Genomic DNA, 15800 nt, shown 5'->3' on the forward strand with positions numbered 1-15800 from the left:
GCAACCGTCGAATACGCGGTCCATTTGCAAAAGTACAGAGAACATTGAGAAACAATTAAAATTTTTTGTTTCATGAAACGCGATGTTTGGTACTTTCATCCCCGGCAACCAATTTCCAATCGAATCCCCGTAACTGCCCTTATGTAAGCCCAGTCGCGTTCGCCGATTCCCAAAGATCGGATATCCCAATCGTTACGAATACACTTCCACCCAGCGTAGCTTTTCCATCCAAAGAAGCACGGAATAGTTGGTCCCCGTCCCGTGGAGGCAAATTTTCGGGAAAATGGAAGGGGAAGATTACAGTCGGCTTCATAGCTAAGGGAAACTTTGCACCAACGTTCCGGAAACGATTATGCGAGAGAGTACACGCTAAGTTTATTGCATTATGAGCAGCTCGAGGGATTAGCTCAGTTGTGGCTGTTTTCGTTGTTTTGCCTCGTCTCCATCGCTGTTGTTTCGATTTGCTTTTTTGGCCAGTAAAGGGATGTAGCGTTAGTTCTTTTGGTGTGTAGATCGTAGTAAGATTTTAGGAGCAAGGGTCATCAGTGTTTGGGCAATGAGGCAATGTCAATTAACAGTATACGTAACCTGTGGGTTATCAGCTGCTGTAGGAATTTTGCTGTCGCTTACCTGTCGTAGTAGTAGTCCCTGTAACAGAAAGAAAAGTACATGAAAGGTTATCAATTGCGTACACTCATCATCAGTTTTATAGTTATTCAATTTATAACGAGTAATCATTTATTCTGTACGCACGAAATATGGTAATTTGAGCTTATTTCATTGTAATTATTGCCTTTATAATGTTTAGACTTGCAAAAATATGTATGATAACTTTTTACTCTAATCTTGAGTCCTTAATTTAGATGCATGCACTTGATAACTTTATCGGGGGGATGATAAAACGAGAGAAAGAAAAAAAAGAAATAGATGCAAGGAAAAATCGGAAAATTCGAAACTCAGACAGAGTTGGCTGATACATCGGTGGACAAGTCAGGCCAAAAGTACTCCGACAAACAAGAGTAAGAAGACACGAGATTCCGCGCTCACCAGACGGCCAAGTGGTTGGGACTTTTTCTCCAAGCCGCCAAAGTCAAGAACCACCCCCAACCACGCGTGTCGTGCACAGCTTTCATCCTCTCACAGCGAGAGTGAGAGAGATTACATGAGCTTTGCCACCAGCGCGCATACGTGGGGAGACAGTTGTCTCGAGCCCTCATTTGCGCCCGAGGCTCCGCGTCGCGCGAGAGTCGGTGTCTCCTTCCCTCCCAAATACGTGATTTTCTCGGCACCCGAACCGAGCACTAAGGCTGCTTCTTCTACTTCTTTCGTGAAGTGGAAAATGCTGTCCTTAGGCTACGTGCCTCACTGACTAATCCCTTGTACGTTCCCGTAGATATGGTTATCGCATTCTGGCAAACTAGTAAAGGTATCAAAAAGATTATTTTCAATTCAACTGTAGACTGCCATCCCGTGCATTTTGACGCAGGTAACAACAGAGATTTCGATATCCGAATCCAAAAGGAAATGTAAGCTAGAGGACGGAAGGGCGGTGGAGTTTTCAAATTTTATGAATTGAAAATCAGGCTTGGATTGAGGTTTAGCTTGAGCATCGATTTTCTTAAGTTTTCTCATAGATCGACGAATCTTTTTATACGCTGCTATCCAAAAATTTTAGTGTTAAATTTGAATTCTATTCTGTCTCGTATGAAACAAGTGGCCCGTTTATAGTATCATATTATCCAAAAGTCCCCTCCGATGGAGAAAAATTTTGGGCCGTTTTTAGCGGTTGCTATTCTGTAATTGAATACATATAAAACCAGAAAAAGGTAAAAACAAAGAAAAGTTTGGGGTCGCAATGTTCAACGACGCTTGGCTTTTCATTTGGTAGAGCAGAGGTATGGAAAAAAGGAGAGCGAGATTAGAGGGGCAAACGAGAATCTGAATAAATTTGCACCCCAGAAGTGTGCAAGAGGCCAACGGAAGGAGGAAAGGGATGACGCGAGATAAAACGGGAACCGTGAAAATGAGCATAACAGAGGCTGGGAGAAAGAAAGGAGTCGAGGACGGCGACTGAGAAAACATAGGAAGCCGAATGTCCCGGAAAAGATAAACAGCGAGATTACATTTACATTGAAGAGCTGCGAGGGGAGGAGGAAACAAGCCACTGGGCTGGGAAGAAAGGGAGGCTGGGGTAAATGAGAAGAAGATGGTGCAGGCAACGGTGGAGGAAGGAACTTCCGTGCCTTGGATGAAAGTATTCGTTTTTGGCTGAAAAAGAGTATGAAATAATAAGACAGGACGATAAGAAGGGGTGGAATATTCGTGGCTGCAACAACCTTATTTTTCACTTTCAGTTAGCCCACGTATCCATCTCTCATGATTTTTGACATCTCTTTAGAAATTTTTGTCCTCAGCTATCGATGAAGCTGGATTTGAATATGACCAAATCTTTACGAATGGATGCTCTAGTTAAAACAGACACTTGGGATTTAAAAAATGATCCCGGATTTTTTTGTGGAAAGGGAAGATATTTAAGGAGTAAATCGTTACGTTTAGGAAAAACAAGGAACTACTTCAGCTCGGAGTCAACGTAAGCATGGTCTTGATGTTGGGAGAAGGAGGTACTATCTCGGCTTTGTGGTCAAACCTTAATTATGCGAGTAAAAGGTGCGAACTGTTTTGAGTAATACACGAAAATAGTATTGATTTTATTCTGGTAACGAGGTTCTCTTTAATATACTACTCTACATATAGTTTTAAAACGTTGTAATAAAACAAGACCTTAGATTTTTTACCTATACTCTTATTATTACCTTGGGTTAATGTGCACCAGGTGCTAGCCCTATTTTTCCAACCGTCCCACGTTTAAAAAAAATACCCCAAATAGGAAAACGTTTCATATTTTGGTCAGATTGAATTATGTTTTCAGATAAAAGATTATAACTAGAATGTAGCTTCAATATAGTACTTTATTCTTACTAAATCATGTTATGTAAGTATAACGCAAAACTTGATCTTGTAAATACCATGTTGTAATATAATATTATGTTGGTCGATAATTTATCAGACTATCTTAATAATGTTTAGCTAAACAAAAGCATTTACCATTGAGCTACTTTTTTTCATTAAAAATACTGATTTTTTTTAACCTATATTAAGATAGTAAATTTTTTATACCCAAACTCGAGTAAGTACGTTTTTCTTCCAAACCATCTACTTGTTAACTTAATATAGGTTCATGAAATAGTGATTTGCCACAAACGGTAACCAGAAATCTCGACCTTTTACAAGGAAATCATTCATCAACCACAAGAGATTCATTCCATCAGTTCATGTTGATTGAATAGTTAATAAATAAAAATAAAAATTGCACGATCAATTGAAAACCAGCGTCTATTTGTGTCCAGTTGTCCCACATAATTCCGTTCAACGTGTAGTCCTCTAACGTTTTTAAACTCAGTTTGAGTATCGTTAATGATTCAGGATAATCGGACTCTTTGTTCTATGGAACAGTGCTCATGAAGTATACAGACCCCGACTGGGTGACAAATTCCATCGCAATCGCATGATTCACGAATACCCTAGAAATTCTCGTACAGCACACGTTGATCCGAAGACTTCGCGAAAAAATCGAAAACCATTCCCTTGCACCGATCAATCAACGAAAGACATTTACATGGCTAAAAACGCGATTCTCTTTTCACAAAAAAAAAAAAAAAAAAAAAAAAAAAAAAAAACAAGAAGGAATCGGAGCAAAAAAACAAGGGTATTGTTTCCCGTTCTAATGAAGTCCTTGTAAGAGCCTCTCACGGCATCCCCCGTGGCCAGGGCAGAAGGCGTGTGCTTTACGCGCGCAAGTGAGCGCATAATAAATGCTCGGTGGCGTAATCTCGTGCTTAAATCATGACAAATTGCCGCGACGCCGGCGCGAGCGTGCGAAGGAAGGGGCAGAGTTAAGAGGGGAGGGGCAGCAGATTTATCAGTGGAGCCTGTGGAGCAGCAGCCAACCCACGCGAAAATGGATTCTGGTGCTGGAAAGAAGAGAGGAAAAAGAAAAGGGATTTTGTTGGTATGAGTGCGTTTGGGTGTTTGAAGATCGGGCGTCGGAAAAGAGGTGAAAATGAGGAAAGGTAGACAGATGATTTTCAGGGGATAGGCATGACTTGTATTTTCATACTTTTTTTTTTTTTTTTTTTTTTTTGTCTTTACTCGTGTAAAGGTAATTTTAGTTAATTTTAAAATCACTGCCAGTTAGTATTAATGGGACAGCTTAATTCAACACATTTCTGTAAATCTAGTAGCTTATGCAAACTTTTGCTCGAACTCTATCGATGCTCTTCAATAATAACATACTTTTTACGAAAATTAGATATAAGTAGTATTGCACTTTGTTTTATTTTTTTATATTTATTTGTTGATGGATCTTTTGATAATTAAGCTTGCGGCATCCCGGGAAAAAATGTGAGAAAAAACGTATAAATTTTTTTGGAGGTATTTGAATCCACGACTCCTTAAAAGAAAATCTTTTACATGGGTACGTGATCGTTTTGCTTATCACTATGAATCATCAAAGCATTATGCTGACTATGAGTAATCACAGATAAAAATATCAATATACGTTCGCAACACACAAACAATGAGCCATGAAATTCAATAAATATGAAGGTTTAAGAGATTGTCTCAAAAATTAGCCGCCAAAATTTCATCGAATTTCATGTTGTCCAACAGACATATACATTATCCTTGAAAAAAAAATTTTTTTTGCAGAGTATTCGTATGCATATTAAATCTGTAGTGCATTAAAAACTTATGAAAAAATTTTGTGAGAAGTGAGAATTATGGTTCCATACGTTGAAACTTGCTCAGTAAAACGCTAGTGGTAATGGTAACTTCTGATAAAAAAAATTTCATTTATTATATTATAACGCGTACATTATACACGGACCATGCGTAATTCGCACCCAACGCCATATAATTTTCGAGTGCACTTATAATACGAACTTGAAAAAATTCAACCGTATTTTTTTCAATGAGTGCATTCGTGGAATTGACTCGTGAGAGCTACCCGGAAAACCTGCGCTATTGGCGAATGTGTGAATGGCACATGAATAAAAAATAGAGGAAGAAGTAAATAAAGCAGATATTGAGCCGAGCATTTTTCACGGTGGAGCTGGCACTCGCATTATACAGAATTCATAATCGTACAATTTGAGAAAAATCTTTATAATTTTTAACGTAATTCGGTAAAATATTGTGGATTTTAAATAAAAATTGTTTCCTCAGTATGTGTACATATACTATTAGCTGGAGCATTAATATTACTTTTTTATCATGCACAGGTGGATGAAGTTAATGTACAATATTTATGTTTTTATTCCCTCCAAACGGACTGCGAAAAATTTTTAAATGAAAGTCTACGGACGCACATTCATTACATTCTTGGATCAAGATTTCAAGATTATCTGGGGGATGCTGGCATAACTTGAAATTCAGTTTTTCTTGATAAGACTTTTCTCATTGTTAAATTAATGGTAATGGTGTTTATTAATAGCTTCAAAGTTACAATGAATTATACGTTCAAGTTCATACCGATTTGATTGTATCAGAAATCTGTAATTTAATAACCATGTCTAATTAATCATTTGGAATAATGTGTAACATAATTTTTAATCGCAGAGGTTTATAACCAAACTATTAAATTTTCATTTGTTTCGATTCAAAAATAATAGGCGTAATGGAAAAAGTTTAGAACTATTAAAAAAATGCCTAGGTCTGATCGAGCCCGCATGCCTCGTAAATATTTGTCTCTCGGCTCCGCCCCTAGCTGGAATTGCCCTAAAACAAGTGTAAATCCATACGCTCTCGCACCTCATGCGCACAAACATCGATCGAACGCATCTCTCCCTTGAGCATACGCAGGCTTCAATACTTAATACGTTCGTTTGTATCCATCTAAAAACAAAAATCAAAAAACGTCAAGTCCCCATAAGTAAACAATTTTGTAAGTGTATGTAAAGATCAATAGTTAATTTTATTCAAGGGATAACGTCAAGTCTGATCAATTATTTTTAAGTGTGGTATTTCAGGAGAGTGTGGTGTAACCTCCTGGTAGACTGCATAAGGGTATAAATATCAGCCACGGAGTATTGCCGAGGGACGGTGTCTCGGAATATATGTTTCATTGGTTATAGCTGGTGGAAAATTCTCCAAGCCCATGGAATTGAATACACATAAAATCAATATACGATGCTTGCTTGCTCTGTCTAGGATCTCATTCTCATGCTTTTTAAGGCGGATTTTACCGCTTGAAGCGCAGCAGTAATTTCATTTAACGAAAAAGGAGGTAGTTTAAAAATGCCAATGGGGCATTTGAATCAAGTTGGGATGCATTTTAATCTCTTAAAGTTAAAAAATCTACTATGATGGTAAAAATTTTTTAGTAAGACACGAGAAACTGAAATGTGATGAAAGTAGTAAAACGCAGGAAGGGATAAAGATAAAGCCTCCCAGACGAAGAGATGGAAGAAACGAGACAGAAAAGTATGAAACTATAACTTGGCCGTGTACCTGTCGAAACTATGTCAACCAGCCTCTAAAAACACCAGTGTGGATACAAGAAAATAAGAGGAGAAGGAAAGAAAGTAGAAGACTACGAAAAAAGGATGGAAAGTAGCAGTAGTCGGGTGGAGGAAAAGAAATGCCGGGTAGAGAAGTACTTTTCAAACCTTCTTACCCATACACTATGTCTTTTTACACTGGCTTGAGGGTGGTATTTTCAGTGGTGGGGATGACTATAAAAGCAAAAGCTTTTCCAAACCGCGAGGGAGGGAATATTTTACTGGCAGGACGCAGACATAACATTTTCCTTGCACGAACTCTAAAATTTGTCATTCAATCCCTCACTTATTGATTTTTCAGCTCAAAAATATTATTCGCGCTAGACTCTCGATTTTTTTTTTTACAGTTTTTTTTCAAAGCAAAATACCCAGAGGATATACTTGCAGTGAGCTAGATTTTTTATTACTTTTATCAGCATTACTTGAATCGGGTAGATTTTTTTTAAACTCATCATGGCTCTGTACTCTTTATGTTTCTTTATTTTTGTTATAAAATATGTAATACATTTAGTACGTTTAGTACATTTATACAAAGAAAAATTTTATTTTATGCTAGATGTATGAAATCATCAAGAAATATCAGGAAATACTTAAGTCTGACCAAAACAACACTATACTACTTAAAATTGATGTAATCGTTAAATGAATAAATTATTATACATTTCTTCTGTGTAAAGTAGCTAATTCGGTTTCCAAAAAGAAATCAACCTAATAAATTTACAACTTTTTTTAGAATTGAACGGAACACTTGGGTCTGACCAAAACAGCACTATACTACTTAATATCGTTTCTATCGTTGAGTGAATAAATTATCATCCCTTTCTTCTTAGTAAACTAGCTTAGTCAGTTTATGAAAATCAATCAGCAGTATAAATTTATATCCTTTTTTATGAATTGAACGAAACACTTACGTCTGACCAAAACATGACTATACTACTTAACATCGTTTATATCGTTGAATGAATAAATTATTATCTAATTATTTAAGTAAACTAGCTAATACAGTTTCTGACAATAAATCAGCACACTGAATTTACATCCTTTTAATATAAATTGAACGAAACACTTGCGTCTGACTAAAATAGCACTATACTACTTGATACCGTTTCGATCATGGAATGTATAAATTCTCTATTTCTTTCTTGCAAACTAGCTCATTTAGTTTCGAAAAATCAATTTTCTTTTTTTTTATGTAAATTGAAAAAGCTACGATTTCACATCTCTATGTCGTCCCAGCAAATTGGTACGAATCAGGCTCAGTTCGTAACTCGAGCTTACTTTCAAGCCCAGTGTTTGCTCGGGAGTGCAGCTTTAAGTAGAACTACCACTCAATATCTGTCGAACTTCGCTGCACCCCATTGTACAACAGCAGCAGTAGCAGAGATCTGTTCGGACGAACTCATTCACTCGGTCTCTCTCTTCCGTCTGTCTGTTGGTCCCCCCTACTCTTTTAACTCGACTGCGTTGTCGTGTACTGCATTACGCGTGAAAGCATCGAAACTGACAACGGCTGTGTTTGTACGGATAGTTTATCACTGATAAGGTAAGGAAAGTTATGTTTACAAATACTTTTAAGTATTTTAAAGTTAACTGAAAGCGATTAAACGTCCACATATTGTTGTTCATCGATGATGTGACTGGTTCCACGTGAATCAAGGCATCGATCTTGCTACCTAAAGATTTACGTACATGCAAGTTCGACTCGTATGAAAAAACCAATAGATTAAATAAAGAAATAACTTGCTAAATTATTAGTGTGTGTGTGAGAGAGAGAGAAAGTTCATGACTAAACTTATTACGATTTCATGCCAAGAAAGTTTTGGTGCATTTAAATAAGTTTACGTGTGCCAGGGTTGGTCGTTCATTATAAATTGAAGGATTTTTTTCGTGTACAATTGAGTGACAATACATTTGTCCTTAGGTTTTGTACCGAAGCAGTTATTTTCTAAATAACGTCCCAAAATAGGCTCTGGGACAGGCACAGCATAGCCCGAGTGAACACGATATATTGCATTTTCATAATCATGAGTTTGAAAAACTGCAAAGCCACGCTTCCGCTATACCAGCTTGCGCATACAAAACAACACAACCACCCTACTGCAACAACTACAACAACAACACGCAGCATTTGAAGTAACCAGCTGCAGCATCCGAGAATTTGCTTGCCAGCGCACGAAAGAGGATAAAGACAGTATGAACGTGAAACTACACGTTCGTGCACAAACAGCGATCCTCTCTAGTATTGCCGTACTTGCTGTGTATGCTACCGAGCATATTTGCAAACAACGCGAGAGAGAGAGAGGAGGTAGACGTGTTCAACATTTCACCGCCATTACCATTCAATTACCCAATTATACCGATTATACATGGAAATAGTGAGAGAGAGAGAGAGAGAGAGCTAGGGGGGAGGGAGAAATCTGAGGCTCCACTGCTACACGAATATTATAGGCTTTAAGTGTGGGACCACGCAATACGCGAGTTTCCGGGCGTACCCGTATGTATTCTACAAATACATGTACATGTGCACGGGTATGCTTACGTTGTATATTGTTCGCGGTCTCGCGACTGTGGTGGTTTGGATTCTCGTTCACCGCTGCAGTTAATTTGTTTGATGAGTCGTTTTTATTTAAACTGATATTCAAGAACATGGAAACAAAAGTACCATCTGATACTAAATTATTGGTTCTTGATAGTAAATGCAGCCTCTTGTTGTCCCTTTAAAATGGTTTACTAGTTACCCAAAAAATGGTTTCGGTTAGTCATGCTTCCATCACATTAATCTGCAGTTTTTATTTTTCTCGATGGTGATGATGTTTGAGATATAACATTTCATGAGTGAAAATGCAATATTATAAGGGGGTTGCGACTGATTCGATATAATTATAATCGAATAACGCTTGCGTTGCAAATCGATGAACGAACGAGATGGGTGTGTATGAGTATGTATGCGGCGTGAAAAGGGAGAATCGTGATTGATACGGGGTGCGGAGAAAAAGTTAATTAGTCGCTCCGCCATGCCTGTGCGGGTAATTAGTTTTGCAGAAGCGAAATGGGAAAGATGGGTCGTGGAGGAAGTTGAGTTATAATTTTTTTTTTGTTCACTCTATGAAAAAAATACTTTATGTGGGAGATTTTTTTTAAAGTCTGGCAGTGATGGTAGAAATATGTTTAATTTATGTGTAACTGTTTGTTTCTATATAACAATAAATCTTTACGGAAATATCTAATCAATTCATGGGTAATGGAAAACTAACACATTACTCTTGTTTTAACAATATACAATCGTGAAGTAACTTAAAGTTGCTGAAACATAGGAGTATGATTTTATGATTTCAATAACATACGGAAAGATGAGGTACTACTGCCACCCTTTCTTTTTTTGTTACTTATGAAGAATCTATTTTAATGGGATAAAGAAAGCCAATGTACTTTATAAATAAATTAATTACAAAAAAGGTAAAATTTCATACATAGTTATGGAAAATATATGAAATTGCATTCAATTTTAATGGAGATAATATGTAGACTAAAATGAGTTAAAAAACTTCTTAAAAATGGTTTATAGCTACGAAAACTAAAGTAAAAATAATCATAAGCCTTCAACAACTGTCTAAAAAACGCATGCCATAACTCATCCAAAGTAAAATCTCGAAAAAATAGCTTTTCCTCCTCTGAAAATGGATCTATGATAATTAAAACCCTTCCGTGGCACGCGACAAAGTTGAAAAAGCACATGCCCTAGCACACACCCACCGCAAGTGCGCGTAGATCAATGCGAGAAAGTTTTATTCATTCATTTATGCAAACGATCCCTCCTCTATAGCCTCAAGCCCCACCGACTCCACCACCACAGAGCCCCTTCTTCATTATCACAGGAAGAAAATCACCAACGCGTTATCTCCACCCAAAGATCTTTACGCTTCCGTGCGATAGGCGTGAAATCAGATCTAGGTACCTTCATTAATATGTATGGCAGCGCACGCGTCCTCCCTACTCTCATTTTTTCACCTCACACTTTCACTGTTTTTTTTTTTTTTTACCATACTTTTTCTTTTTTGTAGTTCATTTAATCGACCCTTTCACAAATAAGGTTTTAATTAAGCTGGAAAATAATACTGTATCAGATATTATGGGCATGGATAACAACCCCCTCACTCACGCAATACCATAAAATCCCGAAAATTTATCAACACGTGGAAGATAATAATAAGTTCAGGAAAATTAAGTTTCTTTATTACGTGATTAAAAATACCGTTTTGATTATATAAGATGTACAGGACAAGTTAGAGCACCAAGTCGGGAGAGTATCGGGAAAATATTTAACTATCTTGCAGGGCCAGAGCATGAGGGGCTATAAATTTCTCAATGGCCGATCGATGCGTCATTAGTTTTTTTTTTTTTTTTTTTTTTTTTTTTTTTTTTTTTTTCATTCACGTACAAAAATAACCATCGCATCGGTAAATACGGGCGTATCAGAAGATCATTATTTCCTGTATATGAGGACGCGTGCATTTTAAATACCAACGCATAACATTATTCACCCAACCGATCGTACAGTTTACGAGATAAAAAAAAACCACGCTTGATAATTATCATAAATCCCTCACCTGTTACAGTATAAAGAGAAAAAGTCCCTCATCGGTGCAATAAAAATTACGCGTCGAAATTTGGGGCGCTGCTACAACAATAACGGTAGTTGGGCTCGTCGCGCACAGTAGACGGAGACAATGGCGCGTATAAATCATAAAAGTGTACGCGCAAAGCCCCAGAGCTTGCGGATTCAAGGTGTGTGCGTGTGTTTGTACATACATATGCAAATTGGGCATCTGAAGGGCTACGGGCTATACGCTGCGTGTTTTGTTTTTATGAATTTGTTATTATTTGCATGTGTGGCGCAAAGTCAATGGGAATAAATAATAATTAATATAGCCACACGAGTGATTAAATTGTAAATGACTGGGGAGTGCGTGGGATGAGGTCCATAAATGCTGATGCTCCCGGTTGTGGATGATAAGTCCAGAAATTCGGTCTCGCCACCTGTGAGTGTAGTATTAATTCATTTCGTTGTTTGTAAACACTTTTTAAACAAAATGAAATACTCGATATTGTAAAAAATAATTGAAGTTGGATAGTACTTGGGGTTACGTAATTTATAATGATACGTGCCTTTGACATTGTTTATACAGTACGTACGTTTTTTGTTTCCATGGCAAAAAATTGTTTTATTAATATTTTAAATTTGCTACTTCACGTACAGTACGAAAAAATGTTACTTTATTCTTTAACACCATTACAACGGCATGTATGCGTACATAAATACGTACCTGGACGCAAACATCCATCTTTCTGCATAAAAGTTGTTGAGGCACGCTTTTCCCTTTTTTCTCTATTGTCAATGACTTGGCATTTGAATAAATTTGCATTCTCAAAATTTGTTTCAAAATCTCACTTAGACAAACGTACGCTTTTCCTCCCTCCGTTATTCTCTTTGCATTTTTATTTCTGCGTAAAATATATTTAACTTCATACGTGAAATTGCAGAGGGCGATTTTTATTTACCATTTCAAACACAAAGTTTTATGTTTGGTTAGGCCGATTTACTTTTGCGATGTTTGACGTTTTTGTAAAAAGCAGATTTTTGACCGTACACGAACGATTTTTTTTTTTCAATCCACCTTCTAGCGGCTCCAGGTTTTTGTTTGCTTTTTAATCCTCCTCGGTTTGTAACGGTTATTTGCTTTGCGTCATTGCGTCGTCAAACCCGTATTTTTCGTGGAATCGTGTATTTCACCCACAAAGGGTGTTTTGATAACCATTTTATTCAACATTTTTTTAAATCCTTTTCAAACACAACTTTGAATCGTAAAATTTTTACTCGCAACCTAATTAAAACCGACCATGACATGTTATTACAATTAAGCACATGCACATGCTTAATATAACTTGCTTAAAATTCATACAGTTAATTCGTTACGTTACCTCATGTGCTGGTGGGAATGACGAGTGTACTAAAAATTAAAAAAAATTAATACTCATGATAATAATGTAATTCTATATTTTTCTCGATAAACAACAAATTAGTTATCCAATTTTACGTGTGATTACAAATATGCACTCCCATATTACCGATGTAACATACGTGTGACCTTAATCATGATTGTTGACTTTATTATGTAACTGATGTAAAAAAAAAAGAAGTTGATAAAAAATTAATAAATTGAGTTTCAGTAGTATACGTATCAACGCCGAATCAATTACCCTCGTACAATTGAAACGTGGGTACTTTATGTAAAATTACAAGTTCGTATACTATCCTAGAGGCTCTACCGACAAAATTATTTATGACACATGAATTGATACATGAGCCCGCATTAAAGCGCACGCAGCAACTGAATTGTACGTTGCACACTCGTATCTACGTGGTACAATAATCACCGAGCTGTAGGCATTAAAGAGATGTATTTAAATTTCGCTGCAGTCGGGGGCGACAAATACGTCGTTTCCGCGCATAAATTCATAATTTCATTTCCTCCCCAAAGCGCGCGCTGGTGCCGAGTAATACGAAAATTCTCTTGCATAAAGCGCGGGGAGCAAGAAAATTCCTGTCCAGTGGTCTCGCCTTTCACGACAACTCGATAGTTTTTTTTTTCTTTTCTTTCTTTATTTTAGCGGCTGTCTGTAAAAATTTCGTTCTCTTGAATCTTGCCAGCCTTCTTTTCCCCCAATAATGTGAAAATAGCATCCCTTCCAATTTGACGACAAAAATCAACGCTTGAAATATTCAAATCGGGCTGCGTATTTGAATACCAACTGCACCTACTACGAGAGAGTTTTAGGGCACGTGATTTTCCGTGTGCGCAAATCGATGCACCCGCGTACAGTCGCGTCAAAGTAACATTAAAAAAAAAATGAGTAAATTTTTTGAGAATTTTTTTTTTAATTCGAACTACAAGACAAAACGTAGAACAAAAAGATTTTGGAACCCAACCTGGTTTGTCTTGGTATGAAACATGTCACGTTGTCTTTGGCACGGCACGTGAGGAGAATCCTTAAAAAAACCAACACCCAAATATCGTGGGACCCAAAGTCAAGGCGATGCACTGTGAGTGGCAAACTGGTTATGAAAGCAGTCCCAAGCAGTTGCAAAGCGATAAAACAGTGTGATGAATAACAGTGGACGATGACATGCTTAATATTGATGTATCACGTCACACCTATGAATCTCCACAAATGTCCCAATGCCAAAAATAGGAAACAATGACTTGCTCAACGAATGCGAAAAAAATTCGCATTTTGATTGTTAACGCAAGAAGAAAAACAATCTCCATCCAGCCTCCCAATCAAGATTTTACGCAAGCACAGCTCTCGTACACGGTGGCAGTCGGTCTACGGCAATCTGGTGTCGCGCATTGTCATGTCGGTCCTGTACACGCGGTTGTGGTGTCAGCCACTATTTGGTTTTTACGATTGGCCCCTCTCTCCCCCTCTTGCTCTTTTTTCCCTCCCGAAAGCACGAAAGGAAGATATAGAAAGTGTACGTATACGCGACGGAGTCGGTACACAAGAGGCGAGAGACGCGTGATTTATGACACCAGCAGCGCGTATAACTGCGACTGTAAAATGCCGCCACTGTAATAACATGCCAAGGGGAAAGGGGGGGGGGAGGCGTCGTACACATATGTATAATATAAACGCGCTGTGTACAAGAGGGAGAACGGTAATAGAGAAAGGGTCGTATTTTATTTTCATTCGCAGGTTGTAGTTCACGCTTGTGATACGCTAAAACGCATTTAAAAGCCAATCGTGCGTATATTACGAAGAGGAAGTACATTTACATATGCGTACGTTTGGGGCTGAAATCGTGTGTTTTTTCGACCATAGCGTTTGACACGCGAGCCATTGCGTGCTGACGTTCACGTACGCGTATATATATTATATTTTTATCACACGATCGAAAAAAAAGGTGATCAGAGATGGTGCTGCTCCTGAGCTGACGCAGAAATGAAATATCATTTTTCTTCGATCAGCTATGTACTTGGGATTCTACCTAGTCGCGCAGCCACATTTGTTTTATTACTAAAGGTGGTATGTGACCTACCAGCTTATAAATGTGTCCCATTTGTTAGTTATCATATTAATCAGATGGCGAGCTATGTGCTCGTGTTTATGTTAAATAATTATTGGTAAAGTCACTTTATTTGATATTGGATGCGTTCATGTCTCCTTCTACAAACGTAAGAACAGGTACTTGAGAATTTCACGACGAGCCAACCAACCCTCCGATACATAAACATTTGAGCAACTGCATTGTACAGGGCACGCTCTGCTTTTGACGTCAAGGTTGGGCACAGAACTGAAGATATTCCCGCGTGTCGACCACAGCAAAGCTACGATAGAGGGTAATTCCATACCGGCTAGTCCAAGTTTAACCACTTGCTCGTGACAATAGCTTGGCATTTCCATAAAGTTGTATTATTGGAAACTATTTCAGAGTTCCGGAGGAGTCCGTGCTCACCACCAGCCCGTGCACGCATAGTACAGATTCTGATGACCCGCCGATTTGTATAAACTGTAATCCAATACCCATTGATAGCCTCATGTAACTGTATACAACACGCTTAACGCGCTATTCATGTACATGCAGTACCGGTGCAAGACCCGATGAGTTTCACGGTGCACAGATTACACTAATTAGGTTTTGCGGACAAGTTCAGTTGTTGCTGTTGTTGTAACTGAACCTAGAGCTTGTTACTAGCTGAATGATTTGTCAACAACAGATTTTGGGAGCAAAAAGGATAATTGATACTTTAGACGCGATGGAGCTTGCCGTGCGAGGATTTTTCACAGCTTTGTGCACTTAAGTGTATTTGACAAAAAAAAAAAAAAAATAGTTTTTGCTAAAAAAATAGCATCCACCGAGTCTAAGGCATTTCCGTAGTACTACACCGACTGATGCCGCTGACGTTTTCTATGATTAGATCAAAAACCAGCAGCAAGACGTACTTAAAATTCACAGTATCATCGGATCTCGATTTCCCGTCTCCCCTTTGTATAAAGATTGCTTTTTCGGCACGACTGCCATCCAACATGCAGATGTTTTTTATAAATGGATAACTTCACGGTCGGGTTTTTCTGAAGACAATTCAATCCTTCTAATCCTTGCGGTGACATGCCTCTTTTTGC

General features: G+C 37.9%; 1 protein-coding gene across 1 annotated transcript in view; it reads right to left on the reverse strand.

Moving 5' to 3' along the window:
* The window catches only part of LOC106638871 (uncharacterized), a 238404-nt gene that overhangs the window by 25135 nt on the left and 197469 nt on the right, over positions 1-15800 (reverse strand). The window contains exon 5 of the mRNA XM_089594325.1: positions 631-648. Within this exon, the coding sequence (XP_089450451.1) occupies positions 631-648 (18 nt within the window). The remainder of the gene's footprint in view (positions 1-630; positions 649-15800) is intronic.

The sequence above is a fragment of the Copidosoma floridanum genome, unplaced genomic scaffold (genome assembly GCF_036245765.1).
Source record: "Copidosoma floridanum isolate Cflo_tuat_1 unplaced genomic scaffold, Cflo_Japanese_pri ptg000021l, whole genome shotgun sequence".
NCBI classification, from domain to species: domain Eukaryota; kingdom Metazoa; phylum Arthropoda; class Insecta; order Hymenoptera; family Encyrtidae; genus Copidosoma; species Copidosoma floridanum.